Source organism: Aythya ferina, assembly GCF_964211825.1.
Source record: "Aythya ferina genome assembly, chromosome: Z".
In the NCBI taxonomy this organism is placed as follows: domain Eukaryota; kingdom Metazoa; phylum Chordata; class Aves; order Anseriformes; family Anatidae; genus Aythya; species Aythya ferina.
This window is the reverse complement of record NC_140299.1, coordinates 26,863,473-26,888,818: the sequence shown is the minus strand read 5'-3', so window position 1 is coordinate 26,888,818 and position 25,346 is coordinate 26,863,473. Positions and strand designations below refer to the sequence as shown.

Here is a 25,346-nt window from a genome sequence, read left to right as displayed (position 1 = left end):
AAAGTTACTCTGTACCATGCAGAATACCTACAATTTGTGTGGTTTTCCCATGGAAACGGTAGTAAACCCAGTAGCAAAACCAAGACTGTAATGAGGAATGCATTGTTATTTATATCGCTGGCTTTTTCTTAAACTCATCAAATCCATGTTCTTCTTGTGGTATTGGAAATGGAATAAGAAAATGTGCTATGTTAGATGTTTGCACAGCTTTTAGAAACAAAAACTCTTTGAGGTAGCAAAATTATGTACTTTAAGAAAAAAGCCCATCAGCTTTCAGTTGTGCTTTTCCCTTTTGCTCATTCCTGTAGTTGCAGCAGTCTAAATACTTCTTTGTGTGGACCCTATGTCCATCCCAGCATCAACGTTGTACTTCTTTTATTAAAACAGAAATAAGTCAGAATAATTAGGAAGGTCACAGTGTTTGATTAATTTTCGATAGACCAGGTGCCATCCTGAAATGTCTGTGGGGAGGCAATCAAACTGTCATGTTTAGACTATGTATTATATCCAAAAGATAAAGTAAAATTATTTTTTCTTCTGTTATAAATGACTTGCAGCCCTTAGCTGGATCCAAAGCATAAGGTGGGTGTCAGAGATTTCTAGATACGTAGTTGTTTAAAATAGAGCTAGAATTTACTGCTGTACTTGATCATTCAGCCCCAAGACTGTAAATCTAGTTTATTGTATTTTGAGACTGTATAAATGCCCACATTGTTATTTTCAATTTGAGTCAGAAAAAGTCATGGACTAAACAGAAAGAGCTTGTGTTGATTATGGTGGCAAGCAGCACTGGATTTGTGTGTGTGAAATGGATGGCTAAGGGAGCAGCAGAAGCTAATTTTCTGTTTATTCACACCAACAAAACCTGATCTTTCTCATTTATGTTTTTCACTCCCTAGCTGTGGCTTCACTTTTCCTTGCAAGTCTAAAAGAGCAATGGAAAAGTTAAAGCAAACAGGATTGTTAGTAAGCTTGAGTTACTTGTGCAGTAATCTTGCCTTCACTGGAAACTCTCAGGGGCTGTGCAATTCAAAAAAGTTTAAACCCACAAGTTTAAACCTCTTTGAGGCAGAAATGGCCCCATGGAGGTAGCAGCATGCATCAGTGAGGCTGCAGGGAGCACATGTGGGTTGGAGGAGGGCATAGGGAGAAAGCAGTGGAAAGGTGAGCTTCTTGGGGTTTGTCTTGCACCTCCAGCAGAGCTGTAACCAGCGGGTAGAGGTGATCGGTTTGCTGGAGACACACAGAAGAAGCATCCTCCACAAGAGAAGAATCACAGAATCACAGAATCACAGAATTTGCTAGGTTGGAAGAGACCTCAAGGTCATCGAGTCCAACCTCCAACCTAATGCTAACAGCCCTCCACTAAACCATATCCCTAAGCTCTACATCTAAACGTCTTTTGAAGACTTCCAAGGATGGTGACTCCACCACTTCCCTGGGCAGCCTGTTCCAGTGCCTCACAACCCTTTCAGTGAAGAAGTTCTTCCTAACATCTAGCCTAAAACTCCCCTGGCTCAACTTAAACCCATTCCCCCTCGTCCTGTCACCAGGAACGTGGGAGAACAGGCCAACCCCCACCTCGCTACAGCCTCCCTTGAGGTACCTAAAAAGAGCGATAAGGTCGCCCCTGAGCCTCCTCTTCTCCAGGCTGAACAAGCCCAGCTCCCTCAGCCGCTCCTCGTAGGACTTGTTCTCCAGGCCCCTCACCAGCTTCGTCGCCCTTCTCTGCACCCGCTCAAGCACCTCGATGTCCTTCTTGTAGCGAGGGGCCCAAAACTGAACACAGTACTCGAGGTGCGGCCTCACCAGAGCTGAGTACAGGGGGACGATCACCTCCCTAGCCCTGCTGGTCACGCTGTTCCTAATACAAGCCAGGATGCCGTTGGCCTTCTTGGCCACCTGAGCACACTGCTGGCTCATATTCAGCCGACTGTCCACCATCACTCCCAGGTCCTTCTCTGCCTGGCAGCTTTCCAACCATTCCTCTCCCAGCCTGTAGCTCTGCTTGGGGTTATTGCGCCCCAGGTGCAGGACCCGGCACTTGGCCTTGTTAAACTTCATGCAGTTGACCTCAGCCCATCGGTGCAGCCTATCCAGATCCTCCTGCAGAGCTTTCCTACCCTCAAGCAGATCGACACACGCACCTAACTTGGTGTCATCTGCGAACTTACTGAGGGTGCACTCGATGCCCTCGTCCAGATCATCGATGAAGATATTAAAGAGGACCGGCCCCAGCACCGAGCCCTGGGGGACGCCACTAGTGACTGGCCTCCAACTGGACTTGGCTCCATTCACCACGACTCTTTGGGCCCGGCTATCCAGCCAGTTTCTAACCCAACGAAGCGTGCGCCAGTCCAAGCCAAGAGCAGCCAGTTTCTTGAGGAGAATGCTGTGGGAGACGGTGTCAAAAGCCTTGCTGAAGTCAAGGTAGACCACATCCACAGCCTTTCCCTCATCCACCCAGCGCGTCACTCTGTCATAGAAGGAGATCAGGTTCGTCAGGCATGACCTGCCTTTCATAAAGCCATGCTGACTGGGCCTGATCGCCTGCTTCCCCTTCAAGTGCTGCATGATGACTCTCAGGAGGATCTGCTCCATGAGCTTTCCTGGCACTGAGGTCAAACTGACAGGCCTGTAGTTTCCTGGGTCTGCCCTCCGGCCCTTCTTGTAGATGGGCGTCACGTTTGCTAGCCGCCAGTCGATTGGGACCTCCCCCGATAGCCAGGACTGTTGATAAATGATGGACAGTGGCTTGGCCAGCTCCTCTGCCAGTTCCCTCAGTACCCTTGGGTGGATCCCATCCGGCCCCATCGACTTGTGCACATCTAAGTGCCGTAGTAGGTCACCAACCAGTTCTTCATGAATAATGAGGGCCACATCCTGCTCCCCATCCCCTTCCACCAGCTCAGGGTACTGGGTATCCAGAGAACATCCGGTATTGCCGCTAAAGACTGAGGCAAAGAAGGCATTGAGCACCTCCGCCTTTTCCTCATCTCTTGTAACTAAGTTTCCCCCCGCATCCAGTAAAGGATGGAGATTCTCCGTGTCAGGGTTTAAAAAAAAAAAAAAAAAAAAAAAGAGGGCAAAACAGAGTAATTGTCCAAAATGAGTAAGATAATTTACATTTTAAAAGTAACTTTGTAGCCTGGTGTTGGATAGATTTTGTAATTTCTCAAGGAGGAGCTGACTGCAAGGGCTTACTTCTGACAGGTGACTGTAGGAGTAGGAAAGTGTGGGAGCTGAGAAGAATGTAACTGGGCCTACCAAGGGGGAGAAAGAGCTAGAATGATAGTTATGTGGCTTTCGGAGCAATTTGGGTGCAAAATTCAGACATTAAAATAATTCAGTGTCATCTCTAACTTTCTTTCTTGAAATTAAACTACCATGCCGTTATCTGCTTGCTGTTCTGAGAGATGACATATACATGGGAATCCTAGCTGTAGATGGAAAGATTAAAAGCAGTAAAATTGTAGGTGAAAGTAACTACTCAAAATGAGACAGTCTCTCCTCCATTCCCTTTTCTTACATTCTTTGAATGTAATTGATAAAGTAAGTGACTTACATTCTTTGAATGTAATTGATAAAGTAAGTGACTGGACCTGACCACCCCACTTTCATTGACAGTGGAGCAATGCCTGCTGTGTGTGTGCCTGACCGAAGGGTCACATCAGCAAGGGGTACATGGACTCCTGCTTGCAGGCTGGGTTTGCTATGTAGTCATTGTTTAGTCCTGATTTAGGCTCTTTGTATTTCTTATCAGTAAAAATTGCTCTTTATAGGCATGCTGACAAGGTTAACCAGGCTTCTGGACAGAGCCACTCTAGCTAACTGCTGTGCTGCCTTTCTCATAGAGAAGGAAGTTACTGTAAGCAGAGGGTAATTTTCCTCTTGAGAGAGGGAAACTGATAAAATATTCTGTAGAACCTCTATCAAGCATTTTTAGTATTATGTATAATTTATTTGTTTGCTAGTCTTTGCTTTTGTTTGTAAATTTTTATCTAAATGTCATGGACATCAAATACAGTTACTGTGATTTTGATATGTATTTCTTTTTTATAGAGTATTAATTCAAACCCAGTTGAGACACTGGAAGGTCCAAAAATGCCCTGCAGTACGACAAGCTCTGTAGAAGGTACAGTTTCTTATTCCATAATGTTAAACTCTCTAAAAGTTCTGGAAAGTTGGCATAGATTCATATACTGTTTATTTATTCAGGAAGATCATGTTACATATGACATTAGAAACCTGTAAGTAGGCAACAGTGGAATACACAAATCATACACTATGAGAGATTTGTAAATCATTATACTCCCTACAGAGCACTGTTTTTCCAGTGTAAAATTGAAATTGTTCAAAAAATGTTATGGCATGCATAGTGACTGGAAAGGCCTCAATCAACTTTATTGCAAAAGCCAGAAAAATGTCAGTAGTTTCCAGGAGAGGGCAGTGTTTAACTGAATGAACACTGCAGCCTGAAAATGCCGGTAAAATGAATCAAATTAACAAAGATTTGAGTGGATTACAAAAATGTAACTTCTTGTGCAAACAGTTTTGGGATCCAGGCCAAAAGTCTTCATGTGGCAAAACTCCCATGTATTTCTATTAAACATTCAATGTGCTTTTGGGTGATTTACCTCCATGAGGGTTGCAGGACTGTACTTTCTAATCAGAGCTCTTTCATTGCCAAGATGCATCTTTGTATGTACTTCAGAGCTGAAAAGAAAATCACAAAGACATTCCTAAGCATCAGAAGTATGGAAGTTGGGATATTTGATGTATGATTGTTAGGAATTAATTAAAAGTTTTTATCCATTTGCTTATGAGGCTGGTGCTGTTTGTTGAGATTAAGTGTCTTGCTAAGAACAGTGGGCGCTCTGAGAGTGTCTGGTCAGGCTAAGTGGCTGCAGTGGTGGCAGCCCTGCTGAGAGCAGCATGAATATGAGCACTTGCATGAACCTTTGGCAGGCCCTGGACCGGGCTGGACTGTATTTCCAAGTGGCATCAACTAGAAGTTTTCAGGGAATAGATAAATCAGTGAAACAGTGTAGGTCACAGGTAAAAAGGTAGATTACTGCTGGTTAGTGTTGGAAGAGGAACTTCACATCTAATATATCAGTGTTCAGGCAGCTATTGTCATGCCAGTGGAAGGTAAATTTGCAGAGAAACAATAAACAGCTGTTAGCAGTTGCAAACTATACATCTGTTATTGCAACTGTAAACAGCAGTTTCCTTTACATGGTATGTGGATGGCTTTGATGATGCAGCATGCACATTGACTCAGTTTATTCCTCTGAGGGCCATACTCTGACCAGCATGATCTCTGTACTTCATGGATAGAAAATGAATGGCATGGCATGGTAACATCATATGTAGCACTAGCTAGGGCAATACAACTTCTAGGTGATAATTACTTTGATGTTTTCACCAAAGGCACTTTTTGTTTGGCCTGACTTGGGGCAAGCAGTTAATGAACATCAGTGGGTATTGATTGCCCCAAGAGAGAATCATGAGTTCAGGACGGACTGCATTCTGGTTGGATTTTGGTTGCAGGGCTTCTTGTTTGGGATTCTGGTTGTAAAGATCCTCATATAGAACATATATCATGTCAAGATCTACAAAGATGTTTGAACACCTACCTATTTGCATTTTCAGTGGAAGCTATGTAGTTTTGTGCCTTTATAGATCAGAGTTGTTTTGTGCCTGATTTGGATTTAAAAAAAAATACCTCATTTCAGACAAGAGAAGTATGCCACATTTTATTAGTATCCAATAAACCACACAAACCACTGTGAAACTGGTTTGGTAGTGTCAAACAAATCAGTAGCAAGCTGATCAGACTTGCATTTTTGCATTCTGCGTTGTCTACATGTATACATGGGGAGCCCTTAATTATTATTTTCACATAGATGGGCAGCAGTTTTTTTTTGTTTGTTTGTTTGTTTTTAATTTCACATGTTTTGATATTCTCCTCAGTTACAGCATTTCTATCAGCCAGGATTATTTTTTTTTTCCCACCACCTACCACCAAATCTAGATGTTGAAAATTCATTAATGATCAGTACTGGTGACTTGTAGTCTGTGTTATGCTCTCCAGCTCTCCATTGGCAGGCATTCAGGAGACTCAAATAATTTTATTTTTTTGTAGATCTAATTAAAATAATTACCTGTACAACTAAAACTAATATGAAACAATTAATGGAATGTTTTTTACTATGTTCTCAGTTGCATTTAGTGAACTCCTTTGCAAAATGGCTGCTGAGCTTAGGATATAAATTTGGTGCATTAGTGTCATGAAAGGATCCCCCCTCATATTTCAGAGCTGCTGCCATTTAGCGAACAAATAACTACTCCTTTCACGGTGGGCCTAAAGTCAAGATCAGCAGTCCTTTAAAACACAATGCTTTCAGAAGCCCTGAGCTTTTATCTACAAAAGGTTGCTATAGCAGTATGTTGCTTGTTGTGAAATGCAATCAAGTGAAAGTAGTGGGTCACTGTAAGGTGATACTACTAGCTTAGTAGTGAATCTCTCAAAGCAACTTCATTAAATTAAAATACATGGAGTGATACACTATCCGGTAAGGATGAAGAACAAAAGGTGAAGTAGATGGTATTTTGGTTAATTCAGTAGTTTGTGCTTTTTCTCTGTTTTCTGACTGTGAAATTCCATGTCTGTAAGTAGACTGAATGCTGTTATCTGGAGGTATAAGCCATTTGCTTCTGCAAAATAACTTAGCTATAGAGGAAACAGCTTTTCTTCTGAGAATTGTAAGACTGGATGATGATAATAATTGCATCTCAGTATTGTAAAGAAAAATCTGGAAGAACATTGGACATTCATTTTCTGGAAGTGACATTTCAAAAATGCCACTTCTTCCACTGAAGCTTTTAAAGTAAGTTACTGTGATCAGAGTTACAAAAACAAAACAAAACAACTGTGAAGGGACAGGAAGAGCTTCAGGCAGAGCCAGCAATTGGCATGGAGAAGCAGGCAGTGCTTCATGCTACTGGCAGGTGTCGGGGAGCTAGGGTGGCCTGTGCATGTCAGCCCTGTGTGAGGATGGATGCAGACACACCTCATGCACAGGACTCTGTCAGTGTTGGAATGCAAGGGAAGACAAATGCAAGGTATGTATTTGACTGTTGCAGCAGGTTCGTTACACAAGGTGAAATAATTAAGAATTAGCAGCTGAGATACTGATCAGCATGAACCCAGGCCTTTGCAGTTCTGACTCACACCAGCATCCCGAGGCTGTGCAGAGCTCAGAGATCACAGGTGCTCTGATTGCACTGGGCTTGTGATTTCCCTTCCCTTCCCTTCCCTTCCCTTCCCTTCCCTTCTTGGAAATACTTGGAATACTAGGAAAGGAGTGAGTTGCCACATAACCTACCATTCTTCAAGGCACTTCCCTAAACCACCCTATATCAGCTGCTGAGTCATGCTTAGTTTAATGATTTGCTGGAAATGGGGAATTGAGAGGGATTTGTGTAGGTGACAGCAGACTTGAACCTCAATTTGAAAGATTCAGTCAAAAAAACCCCACATATTTACCAGCATAACTATGGTGGTATAATTGTTATTATTTAAAATATACTTAGTAAATAATAATGTTCCTGGAAGCCTGGGTGATTCTGGTGTTCATTTGCATTCCTGTAGCCAGATTACTTCTCTTTGCTGTTTCACAATAGTGCTGGAGGCTGTTTGGGCAAAACTTGCAAAGTGTTATGTGTGTGTTATGTCCTTTCCCACAGTTCTGAGAAGAAACTGTAAAAGAGAGAGTGACAGAAATTATTTTTTTTCCCTTGTATGTGTGTGTGGTTGTGTGAAGATGTGAGGTCTAATTTTGGAAAATACAAGAGACCTCTTTCAGGGAAAGAAACAGATCCCAAATGCTCTGCAGAGTTAGTGCAAAGCACAGAACAAGAAACAGTGGTGTTTGAACACTTTGGCGGCTCATCAGCATCTGCCCGACAAGTCACCATGTTTTCCTAGCCTTTGGTTTCAATAGCTTGTTCATAACTGTCCCATGACAATAACATAGCACTTGTTGTGCATCTAGCCTGCCTGCTGCCCACAGGAATGCTGTTTTAGGGGGATGCATGGGCTGCACAAGTCCATTGTTTTGGCTTGCCTGCATGTTTGTGTGCTCGTTGTTCCCCCTCCTATCTGAAAGAGAAGAGAGACCAGCAGCAGAAGCCAAAGCAGATCCAAACTGCATTCGCTTGCTCTTAAAGGCAGGAATCTTTGCTTTTGCAGGTCCTGTGAACTTGACATCTGATGAATTGTCCCAGGATGATATGAAGGTACAGATTTCTCCTTATACAAATAGCTAAGCTCCCTGTAGGCTCGGGGGCAGCAACCTTTGCTTGGCTATCTGAGGATCTCTCAGAACTAACAAATAAGGTGACTAATGCCTGCCAGCCAACATTTCCTGTCCATTCCTATCCTGTAGGAATAGCTATGTGTGCAGATGATTATCATTTGAAGGAACCTGTTATGTGGTTGTGGGCCGGGAAGCTGGGTTACAGAAGCAAGCTCTGCTTTTGGACCAGAAAACTCTTGTGTTTGTGGCCATCCTGAGTGCCTTCAGGCAGCCTGCAGCTCAGCTGCTGGTCTGTGGGGTCAAAACCTGTCTCCTGTGAGCACCTGCTTCATCCTTGGGATGGCATGGTCTGCTACACCTGAAGGAGACTTCTTGGTTAACTGTGAGTTTTCAACTGGGAAAAAATGTTTGCTGTAGAAAAGATAACAGTTCCCATTGTCTTTTACATGGAGGTCTCAAACAGCTTTTGTGGAGGAAAAATATTTTTGAGAAATCACATTCTGTTTTTCTTTCTTTTTTTTTTTTTTTTTTTTTTTTATAGACACCTTTTTAAGCCAGAAGTTTATATTTGATTATTAACTCAAATGGGTGTGAAGTTAAATTATTTAGGTCGACAGAAACAAAATCTGGCAAATCTGGTAAAGGTATTATCTTTTGCATAGTTAGTGACTTTTGATTTTAAATAACATTTGAATTTTGGGAATGTTGTTAGGCTGCCACTGCTATTACACCCTGATTTTGAATGTGCTCACCCCCTTAGTTCTTTTAAGTGCCAGCTCTAAAGAAGATTGACCATTCCTTTGAGATTGCAATCTGTGTCATCTCAAAATCATATCTCTGCAGTGTGCATGAATTTCTGAGTCTATGCTGATAATGTCTGTTGGGGCAGACTGTGGTAGCTCACAAATCATGCTGTGGGGTAGAAGTTTCTGGTACTGTGTTGACTGTTTCTTGTTTTGTGGTGGGGAAAGTCTGTAGTTCACTTTATAGAGAATGAGCTGGCTTATACTACTGCTATAGGCATGAACAGCTCAGGCATTAGAGGAGCCCTCTCAGAAATGTCTCTTTCCTCCCAAGCACTCTACTGGCTACTCTGGGCACAGTTAAACTTCTTAAGGAAGAAAACTGGAGTTTGCATGTCAAGAGAGTTTGATCTCTTCTTTGACTATGAGTTTGAGTCCACCAGGTCAGCCTTATAATTCATTTTCGTATCAGTCTGGGAGAGGCATTCTCTATCCGTTGCCTTCATTAAAATGACTAAAATGAAGTGACTGCTGCTTGATTTTATTTGAACTGAATTCAGAAAGCCTGAAGCACAGCTTGTAACTAAGCACAAATGTAACTATTAATCTTAGAAGATCTAGCTAAAGTTTTCTGTTTCTAGCCTTTCCGAGATGCTGTGGTTCCTTCTAATGAAAATGAAGATCATGTCCTCTTGGGCATAGGTAAGAAATAATTAATCATTTTGACTTCCAAAAAGCTGTTGGTATGTATTCTGATGCCATAAGGCAGTGTCTTTTAAAAATGTAAATATCAATTACACTGCAACATAGCTTGGCAAAAGATCAAATGAGTTATGTCTATGTCAAAGGGAGAACCTCTTTCAAAATGCTTCTAATGTACATACACAATGCATCCAACAGTATCATGTTATCCTAGGATTTTTCAGCAGAATATAAACTGTTGTAGAAATAAGAATCTTGAAAACGATTTCTGATCGTTTCTGATTTTCTGATCGATTTCCAACATATGTGACTGTAGATTAAATGAAGCAAGTGGAAATGTTTAGATGTAACAGTGCAAAGTGCATTGTAGGGCCAGAAGGAGAATATAGCCAACTACATTAAGACAGTGCATTTAGAGAATGAAAATCAAATGGAAAGGTGAGTATTGTCAAGTTTAGGGAAAGCTCCAAGTGGAAAGTGCAACCATGGTTGCATACAAAGCAGAGCAAGGAGGAGAAAGACAAGTAGCTGAGCTCTGCCTGTGGGAACTGCTGTGCCAGGCAAAGGCTTGCCTGTGGTCCAGTGCTGAGCTCAGGATGGCGGAGCCCAGATGGCTGCATTCAGACCACTTGTGTGCAGGCTCTGGTGGCTACAAAACCACCAGTTGCTCTGTGTGTGTGCAAAGAGGCGGGGGGGGATGTGCATGCATGAATGGAGGCATTATATGTTAGGGAGAAATGAGCTGGCATAAACTCAGAGACATGGTTGTAAGATAAGAAAGCAGCAGATTATTTTAATAATCTCTCATTAAAATCATCATCTAGTTCTCAATTTTTCTAGTTGTTGTTAGGTCAAATGCCTGTACTGCAGCAAATCCAAATGCTTGTCTTGCTCTTCCATCCAAGCGATATGGGAGCTGCATAAGGAAATTGGGACTAGTAGCAAAAATATTAATATGCATGGTTATACTGGCTTTAATACTTTTGTTAATAGCACAGAATAGCAGTCCTTGTCTTGCACAAAAATGCAGTGCATGTGCATGCAATGTTACTTCCCACATGATCAAATTGTTTCTGTCAAGGAAGACCAAAATGTTGGGCTGCGTCTCAATGTAGGAGGGTGTGGAGCCATTGGGGAGTGATTATGGTTTGCTAATCTGCTCCAGTCTAAGTTCCAGTTACACCATCTGGAACGAGCAGAAGGTAGCTGAAAAGCTGCATAGTGGAAATTCTCAACCCTGAAATTATAGCTGATATTTTTTTCTTACCCCTGAAATGAGTTTTCCTTCTAAGTCATCATTTGCATAGGGCTGGATGTGACAGCAGGAACAGAAGCCAGGCCCTCTGGCTTCAGAACAGTTCCCTCTCCTCTCTGAAGCTTGGATAGGCAGCTGCCAGCAGATCCTGGGTCCCCTGCAAGAAGCAAGCAAGAGACTTTGGCTGTGGTTCATACTGCTAGATAGGAATGGTAGATTCTTAAAGGAGCTTCCAGGTGAAAAAACGGTGTACTTGCATACAGCTTGGAACAAGATTTAGGTGCTTAATATTTGATTTTACCTTATTTTCTTAGGCATCTTATTCATTTACAATAATAAATTATAAATACGTAGATAAATGTGTACATGCACATATCATATACATGTGAACATATAAAGCTTTTGTCCTGAGCACATGCTTAGCTTATATTAAAATCAGAAATATTACCTATTGTACCTTCTGTCTGAAAATGAACCTTCTCTCTCTTCACTAAATTGTAATCACCATGTAATGCATCTAAGAGGTTGACTTACGTGTGGAGAAGCTGCAGTGAAGTCTATTCTACTTGTTTTAGAACAGACATCAGTAAATCACTGTAACTGAAAATGTGCTCACTCTGTGAAGACTGGAGCATGGTCTCACTACTATGTGGGTCTTGAGCTCTCCTTACCCATCTCCCATCTCTGACTACTGAACTCAGCTGAAATTCAGCTTGTAGTGCTGACATTTGATGGGTTTTTGCCATTGACCTTACCAGAGCCTGGAAGGCCTCCCATCAGCATTTTGTGTGAGAGGTGATGGGGTTGAAGTGCAAGCTGGGGTTTAAGGGTGCTCTTGGATGTGCACTAAAAGGTGAAGGTAGGGAGGGAAAGGGATGAAATTAGGGTTTAGTGACAACCAAAAATTTATAAGTTGGCTTAAGCTGGTTTTATGGGTTTCTTTGAATATAAAAAACAGTATATGTTCTAACCTGACTCACATAACCATATTGCTAAATGTCAGTTTTATTACCCTGAATTGTTTTAAACTACTTTTAAAAAAATAATTGTTTGCCTGGCATTGTTTTTAAATGGCAACTCTTTTGGCAGGAAGAGCACACAGTGGGGAATAAGAAGAGAAATGGAAACGGTTGTCAGTGGGGGAGAGGAAGAGGGAAAACAGCTAGGGGGGGTTGAGTGAAGAAGAATGAATAGAAACAAGCAAACTCTGGAATCTCACTAGGAAGTTGGATGTGTAAATCAAAGAGGACTTCTAAGAGCAAGAACACCAGTACTCTTTGAATGGGTTTCTTTGAATGGGATGTAAGTTATTCTACTTCTGCATCTCACTCTTTTTCCACGTGGTTTGAGAAGCTTTTCCAAAAATTGGTCTAAGCATGGTGGGTCCTGGAGGGGTTCTCCTGTTCATGCAGTCTGTCTTCCCTCCACCCTGCCATTTCAAATGTATTGACTGATGTGTTTCTTTCTCCTCACCTAACAAAGTTTTGGGAGTATCTTGCAAGGGTGCTCACAGCAGTCAGTAGGGTACTAAATGGATGCCAACTCTTCTTGCTCCTTGTCTTCATCTTTGGTTTGGGACCTGGCTGCCTCAGGCACTGTTTGATTCTCAGAGTTCAACTCCAAAAATTGTTCCCCTTGGCCTCTGCTGAGCAAGAGGCACCACATTGTCCAGAATTGAGGGAAGAGGCCCTGGGGTCCCACCCTGATGTGTACTGGGGAGGTGAGGAACACACATGGGAAGCCATGTGAACTACATATGTTTTTTCTTCGGGTGAAGTGGGTTTGTCATATTCAAGAATTTTAAAAACAGGAGTAAACTGTGGGGCACAAGAGAAAGCTAAACCAGGACGAACAGTAGATGGCGTAGAGACACCTGAATTCAGTGATAATCACACCTGGCAGTCTTCTTTCCTCCACTGATCTCTCTCTCTCTCTCAGAAGTTGCTAAAGATGTATTTTGTGTTTTAAAAAAATAGAACACAAAGGCTTTTTTCAGTGAAAGAAACACACTGGAAAGATTGAGAGAGGAAAAACAATATCCAGTTGGGGAGAGTGAATGAAAGAAACAAAAAGGGAAGCAAGAAAATAAAGGATTTTTTTTTTCTGTCAATATTAAGCGTATGTATTATTGCCAAGCATTGTCATCCTCAAGAGTCGGCAGCCCTGTACTTTCTGGGAGAGAGTCTAGGAGGTGACAGCTGAATGCTGTTACTGTTGGGCATGTGACGGTGTTAGCAGGGCATGTGTTTTTAAAGAGTTATAATTCCTTCCTGTTTTGTATAGCTGGTTTGGAAAGAGGATGTTCACAAGGCCATTTATAAAGCTGCAAAAGTTTCTCTTTTCCAACAAGAAAAATCTAACCTCCAGTTTTTCTTCCAAGGAAATATAACTTCAGGAAGGCAGGATGAAGATAAATTTTCAAAATATTTTCCCTGTTCTCCTAGTTACAGTGCCAGTGACCTACTGGTGTCTGCCTAATCTAGTCTGTTTGCTCTGCCAGTGGTGAAAGGGTATTGCAAGCCAGGTTTTGCACTTTGAGAGATAAAAATACTGATGCCAAATTTTGGCGGTTCTCTGTATGTGATCAGGCAGCTGTGAAACGTTTTTAGTAGAATCTGTCCTTTGATTTTCATGGTTCCACAGAAATCCTAGTTTAACCGCAGATCAGTTTAAGGAACAGAACACAATGATCTTCTTCTCTGTGTAAACCAGAAGGGCTTCACTGTAATCTGCAGAGAATCTGGTTTCAATGTTGCTGTTTTGTTCTTTTTTCAATTAGATTTCCTTACTGTGGTTGGTAAGACTTAAAAAGTTTTTTGTTTTGCTTAAATACAAAAAAGCATGGTTCTACTGTCTAGAGTCCCTCCTTGACACAGTTTTTGCTGGGTCTGTAAAATGATTGATTCTTCTACTGATTGGGGTTAACTTTTTCACTCCGTGTTTTTTTTTTTTTTTCCCCTTCAATGGGGAGAAGAATATTTACATTTGGAACTATTCTGAGTCAAATGTACCTGTTTTGAGATTGGAACCACAGGAGGTAATTTTATGGTTATTGACAGATAAAAGTGAAAGTTGTATGTCGTGTTGCCTATTCGAGACAGTTACGAGAATCCTATGATTAATGCTAGGCAGATCTTTTGTGTTTGCAGTCCTTGCATGGCAGCACCCAATCCGGTCTTCCCCTTTTCTATGCCTGGGGAGAAGCTGGGTGATCCGGCCCTTGTATCTGCAGACCTTTACTTCAGTTTCTGTTCTGTTATGGATTTACAACATGACCTTGGGCATGCCAATTATCTTTTCCCTGTATCTGTTATTCATCAGAAGTAAGGGAGATCATGAAGAATAAGATGAGAAAGAGGCACTGAAATACTTAAATGATTGGAGATGTGCTGAAGAAGTTCAGGAAGATGGATTTGCAGTGGAAGGAGGCTTTTTTTTTTTTAAAGGCAGTTTTTTTTTTTTTTGGAAATGTGACGGGTTTGAAAATTGCAGAGAAAAATACTAGCTGAAGAAAACTGCAGAGTTATTGATGCAGCTGTCTTTTAATGACTGTGGCATTTATACTGTGCCCTTTTTCATTGAAGTTCTCAGATCTTTATGGTGCTTCTTTTACTGAGCAAAACCTTTGCGTAGTTTCTTGCACCTTGCAGAACAGACACTTAACCTGGATCTGGTCTGTCAGAACCCTTCCAGAAACAACCTTTAAACAACATATAGCTGACTTTTTGTTGTTGTTCGTTGCGTTAGATAAAACATTTTCATGTTTGTTTAAACTGTCTATAAACAACTGAGTGTTGAAGATAGCTGAATAGTTGAGAGCTAAAGAAGATGTGGGAAGGAAAATCTTCCTGGGATGTAAGCCTCAACTGAGCTTAATTAAAAAGCTGTGGAGAAATCTGGAAGAAGAAGCATTAAGCAGTAAAACAAGCCTGTTCTTGTTTCTTGGAGTTTCCTCCACTCTTCATTTTCTGAGACATAATTCAAGTTAACCTCAAAAGGAAGACAGAAAGAAAAATGAACAAGCTACAAACATGTGCTGTCTGGCTTCCCAGAACTTGTCCTCCTCCTCTGCCTAAAATCCAAAACAAATTTGCTCAACAAAATAATCCTTCAAAAAGAGGCTCTTTTTTCTGATGTTTAAATAAGCTCTTTCGCCTGTCTTCTGCCCAGTCTCATTTCACTCTAACGTAAATAAACAATCTGGGATATATCTAATGTCAAGCTACTCTTTAAATATGAAATGTATTCCAGAACTATATTGTGAAGAGAACAGTTGTAGTCTTGAAAATGCACAAATGATCACATTTCTCAGCTTTCCTCCTCCTTGAGAAGCAGCCCTTCCCTTGAAATCTTCCCTGAAACATGGAAAATTGAATGTTTAATGAATCGGGTCTTTGGTGAACTTTTTGGCTGCTCAGGTTGCCAGTGTAATTGTAGACTCAACAACCAAGTCATTGGCAAAACTTCAGTATGAGTGAGGTCCAATTCAAACTTTGGTGTGTTTTCATGTACGGCCACGTGTGTTGTCTGCATTACTGGGACTTGCACAGGACTTAGTGGAGCAGAAACCAGGAAGAAATTTCTGTTTATCCTAGCCCTTAATTCTCAAGCATTTGCAAATAAACTCAGGAGACCTTTTCATCAAGATATGAGACAAACAGCAATGAGCTTTCTGTCCACAGTTGGACTGCATATCCCAGCTACCCTTTTGATGTGAGTAGATGCTGGACAAGGAGAGCATTTAGTCAAATTATTTCACTATGTACGTTGCTGGAACAGCTTAGTGGTTGTTTCAGGAGTCAGGGCATACTGACCGCTGTCACATGAAAGTAGTATTAATGAGCTAGTTACCCAAACTGAAACTTGTTATCCTAAACAACCAGGTGAATATATACATATATATATATATTTAAAAAAAGAAAGCATATCTTATCTATATATATTATCTACATATATATTATATACATATCAATATATATTATTATTACACACATATATAAAATATATAACATATATTGTAGATATTTTATATATGTGTATATATATATATATATATTTATTTATTTTTTTAAAAAAAGGAAAGCATATCCAGTGAGTCATGAACCAGATTTCAGAAAGCTCTGGATCTGAAGAACACTGTGAAACCATAATATCAGTACAGTAAACTGGCCAATGCATTTGGGACAAAGCCTGAAATAATGCTTTTTGTCCAGTGGCTCTTTGGAGCTAGAATGACTCAGGGTTGAGCAGAGGTAGCGCTTTGCCTCAGTTTTGTAAGCACTGAGCTCTTCTTCATCCCAGTCTCTTGGGTGTTATCCAAAGATTTTGCAGTACTAGTATTGTTTATGCAAACCTGGTTCTCTTGTATTGTTAAAGGTGAATTGCTCCTTTAGTTTAGCAAAGAAATACGAAGCAGTTGCTTTTCAAAGGGAAGATAAGTATTACCAGTAGATCTTTGTGGAATGATGCACTTTCATTGACTGTCATAAACATGGTATTTTTAACATGAAAACATTATTCTCATTAAATCCATTCTAACTGAAGTTGTCTTTATTGTTTCAAAGAAAAAATGTGCAGAACAGCCTTCAAAAATAATTTTATAATTCACATTGTAATTAGAAATACACCTGCAAGTGAGTAGCTGAAGAGTTAGATAAAAAATGTAGATGTTATGGCCTCCTTCAGTCTGGATCATTTACGACACTGTGAGTCTATGTGCACTGTCTGGAGTTAGTAAAAGGATATATCCCTGGGGAAATAAATGCAATGGAACATAAAAATGCTTGGATTGGCAATCTAGCTTAAAGTGAACCAGAATGCAGTGCACGCAAATTGGCTCTGCTTCTTCTGTTGTCTGCTGTGACGTGAGTGCTTCAGTAAACTCTTATTTGTGTACAACAGCATTTTTAGAGACAGGTCAGGTGGCCTGCCACTCTCACTGGGGTCTCTGTGAAGCTGTAGCATCTTGGTTCATCGTCAGACTACTGCGCAAGAAATTGCACAAAAAAATAAAAGAAAAAATCAACCCAAATTTATAGCACCACATCTTTATGTTTTATTTATGAAAGGTGGAGAATGCTTGCAAGTATTTCATGTAGGAGATGAGAGGACTGAGGGCTCAGGGCCATTTAATCTTATCTCAGGATTTACTTGGCTTTGATATTTACCTTCACCTAGGGCTTTTCTAGTAGAGAAAAATCTGCCTCTGTAAATGGTGGTGAGAGGAAGAGGCTCCATAATGATAAACAATGATGATCTTTCACAAGGCTGTTGCTAGCACTAACCTTTAGCATTGGTGGGGCTGAAACAGTGAAAAGCATGTGTGTTTGCTGACAAATGTGTGCAGTACAGGAAGGTTGCAATTCCCACTTCCTCTCCAGTACTTTTCCCCTTCCCTGCAGTATTCCCCTTGACGGTGACATGGGACAGGGAGTTTTGCATGCAGTTTCAATGAAAGAGACAGGTTCTACCAAATACTGTCAAAATTTGGGCAGTGATGATGGCCAGTGAATGCTGCTTGAATCTTTTTGTGATCCACTGCTATGCAGTTTAAATTCCAAGTTGTTTTGTTGCTAGTGGGAGACCTTCTCAGATCTCCTCTGCTTGTGCACAAAGAAAGGAAATAAATACATCAGAAAAGACAGTTCTCTAAACTGAATGAATGAATCATCCATTGGAAGCTCAGCAGTAAGAAAGATCATAAAAACGAATTGGGGAGGTCATCTGCCAAGATCTTAAGGATCTGGACTTTGTTCTGTGTTTTTCAGTGTATTCATCAATGATTTGGGAAAGGGAGATGGGGAGAAGAGAGATGTGGCAAAGTTTTCTGACAATTCCAGTATAAACTTCTATAAAAAAGACCCAGGTGTTTGGCAGAGAAGAGAGGTGGTAAAGATTTTTTTTTTTTTTTTTCATGACAAGCTGTCTTATGGGAACTGTGATGCTGTTGCTGACAGTGATCTTCACAGTCACCATATAATTGCTGTGGGCAGGTGGAAAGAACATTTGGGTTGGGTTTGTGCTTGGTGTGTGGGAACTGGCTGGTAGCACTTTGCTTTCAGTCGCCTTTAATTCACATTTGCTGAATTTTCAAAACAGCGATTACTGTCAGGTAATGTAGATATTTTGTCCAGGTACATTGGCAGGTCCTTTCTGTGACCTTAGACAAACAATGGAGTGAAGATGGTAGAAAAGTCACATGGACCTGTGGGTCACAGAGGTTGGTGGAGAAAAGCATGTAGCCTTTTCTATGCTATCTTTCCTTGTCAAAGTCTTCTCCACAGTTTTGGGAAATGAACTCTGCTGGTCCTGGGACAGAATGAAGCTGGCGGAAATCAACTTTGTCCCTAATGTTGGTGAGGACTGTTCAGAGCAAACCAGGGAGGGCATTTCTGTCAAAACCATTGCTCATGCAGTTCTCAACACCCACACCCTATGTCGACCATCACCGGTCCTGTTTCTGGGGTCATTAGCCCCGTAGATCTGTTCTCCATCTGGGAACGGGGCACCTAACTCAAAGGGATCTTCTCTTTCTGGCCTGCCAGGGAGCTAACTACCAGCTATGGGGCTGTTTTAGCAGTGTTTCAGGAGAGGGAGACCACATCCCCCACACCACTTCACTATGAGGCTGTCCTCTAAGTGCCTTGGGGAGGTGATGGTGCTGTTCCATGGAAACTGTAAATGTTGGTGACATTCCTGTACTTCCTTCCGTCTTGCCACGAGCGGAGGGAGTGGTCAGACAATAGACAATAGACTGTAATATCTCTGAAAAACATTTATATCGTATGGGTGTGTTTTGGCAAGCGTTAGGTGAAAGAATTTAAAGCATTGCATTAGTATTTATCAAAAGCATTAGCCTTAGGTAATGCACACAAAAAACATTTGTTCTTTATCTTCACATCTATACGTTGGTATACATAATTGAAAACATTTTACATGGAAAGTAAGGTTAATATTTTCCAGCTAGAAATCACCTTTTATCTTATAAGCTGCCAAATATCTATGCCAGCTGCATGCAAATACCACTGCTGAAATGCTGCCACTTTGGAAATGATGAGTGGGAGGTGAGATGTAGATTGGATCATCCCCCAAAGTGCAAGAATGGGGAGAAAAATACTTTTAGCCATAGATTGGAAGGCAAAGCAAAACCTGTCTTCATGGCAGAAAAGCAGCATGAGGTCTTCTGAAGAAAGGACTTCTACAAGCCAGAAAAAAAAATAAATCTTTCATAGGGCCTGAACAGAGCAAGTAATGTGAGTGGTATTCAATTAGCCCTTCAGAAATAGTTGGTTAAGGTTGATAATTTATCTGCACTTTCAGAATGCAATTGACAAATTCTCATGCAAGATCCTGTTCAGGGGAGATTGCAGTAAGCATGTAAAAAGCCTAAGATTTGCCCAAGAAATAGAGAATAAATAGCAGCAGTAAATGATCAGGTCTTTATCACAGCAGAAGTTTAAAAGCTGGATTCTCCAAGAATTATGTAATAGGATTGCAGTTTAAAAATTACTTAACAGTCCTCAATTACTCATTTATGTTTGGAGGTTCTAAATTAACACTGCTAGTTTAAGGGCAGGCAATAGCTGAAACAGTCAGTGAAAGCATTTATGAAACATACAGAGGTCATTCAGAAAAGTAAATATCTTGGCATATAAAATAGTTTATTGCCATTTAATACATCAGCTGCATGTCCACGCTGTGAGAGTTTTGTTCAGTTCTAATTGTTTCTTTCTGGACTAACTATAGATAAAATAGATAGAAGGAAGACCTGTGGAGGTGAAGAAGTATATTTTTCTTGATCATATAAAGTTGAGTGAAAAAGTCAGAATTGGCCAATGTAGAGAAAAGGAAAACAAAAACAAAAAAACATTCCTCATCACGAATGAAAGAATAATTGCCTAAACTGAAAGGTGAGGAATTTTAAGGCCAGTGTAAAACTTACAATGCTCTTTAAATATGAACACCAGTTTGCTCACAGAGCACTGCCCTGAGTACATCTGAAATTGAGGCTTGTATTCAGGTTGTCATTAAATATATCTGGTGATAAAGAGAGCTTGGCTAGGGAAAGATGTTGTGTACAGGGAAAATCTTTTGTGTTGGAGCAGCTGGGAAGACATTTCCTAAGCGAACAAGTTACCCAGTAAATATGCTCCATCCTTTCCTCTTTTTTTCATTTAACTGTGGCCACAACTGGTGAATGGGGGCCGGCCGGGGTGCAGGTGCACAGGAGAATGTCCGCCCCTGCGTTCCCGTGGGCCCAGGGGATCCATCAGTGCTGCTCGAACCTGACATTCCAGCGAGCGGAGATGTTTTGAAGTGGATGCTTAAACCGTGGATTTATATCCTCCCTGTATTTTCAGTTATCCATTGTCTGCTGTTATTCCCTGGGGCTGTTAATTATATATATAAATCAAACAAAGTCAATGGGAGTGTCTAATATTTAAAGTGAAAGTCTAAGGCTTCCAGCGTCTGGGGCAAATTACTCTTTCCAGGCCTAACAAAGCTGGCAGGACTTCAGTTAAGGGAAGGGCAGAACAATGATCTGCTTCAATTGTGTTTTGTGTAATTTGTGCACTTTATGAAGTGCTCATATAATAATTATTTTATCCCTGAAAACCTGATAGATACTTTTATAATGAGCTTTGAATTAAATTTGCATTTGAATCGCATGATCTTCTTTCAACAAATACATTGTTATCTCCGACTGCAATGTGGATTGAGGAATCACTTGAAACATAATACAGAAGTAGCGCTGCAGACCTCAGCAGCCTGAAAAATAATTGAAGTGAAGTAAGGAATGTTAACAAGCTCAAATGTCATCATCTTCCAAAAACTGACATTTAAGCTGATCCACATTCCCTCTCCTCCTTTATGTGGAACACAAAAACGCATGCATTGTGGGGTAACTAAAAGAAATGTTTGGCGGAGCTGGTTAAGAAACAGTGGACATGTTATTTTTGTATTAGCTCTTGTATAGCCACATTCGAGCCTGTTTAAAAAATGTAGTTTGTGTAGTGTAAAGATGTTGGGGGAAGGGATAATGAGTTCCTACTGAATACTAATTGCCTGTGAGTTGTTCAGGGAGACTGTATAAGAATGGAGGATTTGTTGTAAATTAGTCACTAGCTGTATTGTGCATTGCTATGAGGTTAGACTAGTGCTGTAAAGGTGCCAGCTCTACAAAATCCTTATGATTCACTGTCTCACTTGGTGACTGTGTGATGGAGAAAACACTATTCAGACTAAATATTATTTGAAAGAGAGCTCCTCTAATGACATTGTAATCTTTCTATATAACACTTAAGCTTTACGCTCATTTGAGCTAGAAAGATGGGAGCGACAGGCTTTTGAGTGGGTTATCTCTGCTTTCCAGCTGCTACATCCCAAGGTCTGCCAAAGTCAAAAACACTGAGAGGGGAGGCATTTCTCCGCAGTTATAAAGGGTCCAGCAGGTAGACTATTTTTCTTAGTTTACTGTTAATCTTTCGCTTCTTCGCTCCCAGCGTTTTGCTTGTCCTCAGTTTGAGACTCTTGTAAATCCTAGCTTTAACGTGGAAATGAAGCTTTGAAAAACCTTACACTGGTTTGTTTACTTTTGAGACATATTTTCTCATTCCTTACTCAGCTCCTATTGTTTTCATTTACATCAAAATGGAAAGGTGAGTTAATGATTCATTGGCACACAATGACCTTTCAAATAGCTCTGGACCACGATGGAACAGTTCCACTCGAAGCTCTCATACTTTAACCTCCTTGCTTCTGCCTTAATATTTGCAGCCTGATCTGTCTACATGCCTGGACGCCTGAAGAGAGCAAACATTTACAGCTTTTCCCTCCCCTGTGTTTAGTGGGCAATTTGATCCTTCTTTGTCCATTCCTTTATTTTACATCACTCTTAGACTTGACTTGCAATTGAGAACAACAAAGTGCAACTTTGAGAATCTGCTCTCTGCTTATTGAGCAAAAAAATGGACTCAGACTCTGATTCACCTTTTAATTACTCTTGGCCTTCCCTACCTAAAATGCGGATTCGAAGAAGGGCATCCAAACAAGGTAGAAAAAGCTGTCTTCTTTTAAATGACTCTTGCTTACTTGCTCTGCCTCTTTTTTGTTGTCTGGTTGTGTGCAGGTGGCTATCGACAGCTGTAATGAGGCAAATTTTCTTCCTTTTTGTCAAAAGTCTACCTCACTGTTAGTTATGCTTTTGTAAATAATGTTATTGAAAATTGTTGAGGAAAAAAGTGTTTTCTCCAAATTATGTACTGTTCTTTAAAATTGTTTTAATTTCTTTATTCTCTCAGGACTTCTTTTCTTCAGGCTATATGTGTTGCTCTCACTAAGCAGTTCTGGTGCCATGGGAGCTTGCAGAACGGCACTGCTGCAGCTACACAAAGTTCTGCTAGCTACAGTTGTTTTCACTTAAGGGGAATTTTGTAACTCAAATATGTCTCAACAGCTAACAAGAGAACCTTTACAATTATGTACAGAAATCTTATCAGAATGAAGAGGGAATTCTTTTGCTTTCTGTAAAAGAAAGAGATGGCAGGGTCAGTCATTCTCTGCACAGATACTGGTGCAGTTAGATATTGTCTGTCTTTGTGGAGAAGCCTCTGACAGGGAAGCATTATAAATTGTCAGCATGAGAAAAGGAGTTTTAAGGAGACGGAAAAGCACTGGGCAGAAAATTTTTGTTAGGAAGAATTATCATTAAAAGCCTTAACAAGGAAATATATTTTTTCCTGCATTTAGAAGCAAAGAAAAGAGGACGAGTGGAAAAAATGTACTTTATATTTCCTTTCATAGTTTTTTTTGTTTGTTTCAGAAAGGGAAAAGAACAAATAAGAGAATCAAGATCCATCAGTGTCATTAAAGTCAGTGAGTGAGGAGAATCATGTTGTTTACACAGGCTCAGACTTTGACCTTAACTTTTAGAGCAAAAAACGTGTACAGAATACACTTTTTAAAGCACACAGCAATTTATGAACTATTTATTTGTGAGGAAATCCGTTATTTCCCAAGTGCAGAGGAGTTTTTGTAATGTGTGTGGATGTGTACACAATCTGTAAAGAAGATGAAAAGGATTGCAAATTGTGTAGTGTGCAGTCTGTGTCTCTCATGAGTACTTGATTTATTTGTATATGTTGTAGCTATTCACCCATCCTCCATGGCACTTTGATTGTTCTTTATTTTACCTTAGGACAGCATTATTATTCTTAGATATTTTATGTGTTACATAGCATTGTATACACTCCTGATGTTTTCATGTTATAGTGTTGCATCTTGATTCCTGTCTCTTTGAATAACATACCAACACGTGTGGCATGTGTGCACAGGTGATAGGCTATGTTGTGTTGCTGGAGCAAGAAGATGCTCCGGGTGCACCTGTGTGTTTCAGTGGTAAATTCCAAATGGTGTCTGTGGTGTTGAAATCCCGGCAGCAAGTAAGGTGGGAGAAGCACCTCTATGAGGGGATGAGCTCTTCTCCACTTTGCTCCAGGACAGCTGTGTTGGTCGCTTCCTTTCCAAGCAGAACGTGACCTGTTTTCACATGGCCAGGTGTGGGACATGGTGCCTTGCATCTGTGTTTCCATCACGTACAGCTTCGGGTCTCAGTGAACAAGAGACCCTGAGAACTGTCTGGAGGCAGTGGGGGATTCTTCCTCCCCACCCCAAAAGTCATGAAGAGTTATGTACCTGTGTTGGGTGTTTTGGCTGATCTGGGCAATAAACGTCAGCTTCCTTCCTTCTTCCCCAAGCCCATTGTTGGTTTCACGGTCTGGGGTTTCTCTTCCCGGGAGGTAGTGAAGCTCTGCAGACTTCTGGTGGGAAATTCAAAAGCTGAAATTCTTGAATGCTACTTTGCATTACGTACATCAGTGTTTTCAAATTTTAAGTTTCTCACCCCAACTTCAGCATTTGTCCCTGCTTGGAGACCTCTCAGGCTTCACAGGACAGAGCACACTAAGAAACCAAGCATACTCTATTTTGGAAATGTAGTTTTTGCATTTTGGTGTTGTACAAACTTATTTTTGCCTTTATACTCATTGATTTACTGGAAACAGCTACAGTACCTGCTTCAGAGAGGGCGGTCAGGGCTGTGAATCCCATGGTGGATGAGTTTGCTCTCTTCTTATCCAGGTTTAGGTGACAAAAATCAAAGGTGATGATTAAAAAGTGCCTTTATCATCTGTTTTTCTTAGTGGCTACTATAGCATCACGTCTGGAACATCCTGGATAAGATTTCTAGCATACAGCTGCCTGATTGTGTTTCCCGTATACATCATGGAGACAGTGCTTTAGTTTCCCGCTCCACAGATTCAGGACACTTAAATGTCACGTTCAGGCTTGTGACAACAGCACCTCAAAGCCAACCTCACTTTATGCACAGTGCAGTGCTGTTCTCATGTGCTTGTTTAATTTTACTCCCAGGAGTGGTTGCATTGTCTGAATGGAGCACTAAGACTCCCCAGGCTAGGAATGAAGATACCTGGTTGAAAGTAATCATACAGTCCACATCTCCAAATATGCATATTGCTTTTTCAGTGCCTTGTCAGGAATTTGTGGACTTCTGTGAAATTCAGGTGACCACCTCTGGATTTAGAGGAACATTACCATAGTCCTGCATGACCCATGCATTTAGTTGTCTGCATTTCTTCTCTGACTTCATACCTCTCTTACTTCCAGTTACACATTAACCCCTATTTGGTCTGCTGGGGGTAAATGTGATGAGCTGTCTGAAAACTATTCGTTGCATCTAGAGAGGGGAATTTGTAATTTCTTTTCTGGCTCTCAGCTTGGTCACACTGATGTACTTCACTTCCCTTTTACTATGTGCCTTCTCAGAAAATTTAAGTTTTGATTTTTGTGGTAAAAGTCAGTATTATGAATTTGGTCATAATACTGGTTTGGACCATTTTCCAAAACAGGTCATTCAAGGCTATACATCTTCTTATGCCAGTATTAAGCATGTTTTAAATTACCGCCATGATGATCATGTGTTTTCTAAAGTTAAAGTATTTTCACGAGCATTTGTGCCTGTTAAAATGTGCAGCTTTTGCTGAATAACTTTGATGACAACCTGACATAACAAAAGATGTAGAGAACTTGTGCCTAGTCGTTTGGTGGTCCACATGTTTTATTTTATCCATGTTTGGAGATTATCCTTCCAAGCACTGTGGCTTTTGTTCACCTGCATCTAAACAATGCACACATCTTACTTATCCATTTACCAGGCAGATGACAGAGATCCACATGCTCTGTTAAAGGGAGACATGCCTTTATTTTATTCCCTTTTGGTGGCTGTGGCACAGTATACAGTCAGAG

At 40.8% G+C, this 25,346-nt stretch overlaps 1 protein-coding gene across 7 annotated transcripts in view; it reads left to right on the top strand.

Moving 5' to 3' along the window:
* ARHGEF28 (Rho guanine nucleotide exchange factor 28) overlaps window positions 1–25,346 on the top strand; it is a 130,080-nt gene that overhangs the window by 47,906 nt on the left and 56,828 nt on the right. For 4 of the 7 annotated variants that reach the window (XM_084503444.1, XM_084503445.1, XM_084503443.1 and 1 more), the window contains exons 7-9: window positions 4,063–4,135; window positions 8,258–8,304; window positions 9,709–9,769. In XM_084503444.1, the coding sequence (XP_084359570.1) occupies window positions 4,063–4,135; window positions 8,258–8,304; window positions 9,709–9,769 (181 nt within the window). The remainder of the gene's footprint in view (window positions 1–4,062; window positions 4,136–8,257; window positions 8,305–9,708; window positions 9,770–25,346) is intronic. The other 3 variants (XM_084503448.1, XM_084503447.1, XM_084503446.1) reach the window with 1 other exon arrangement.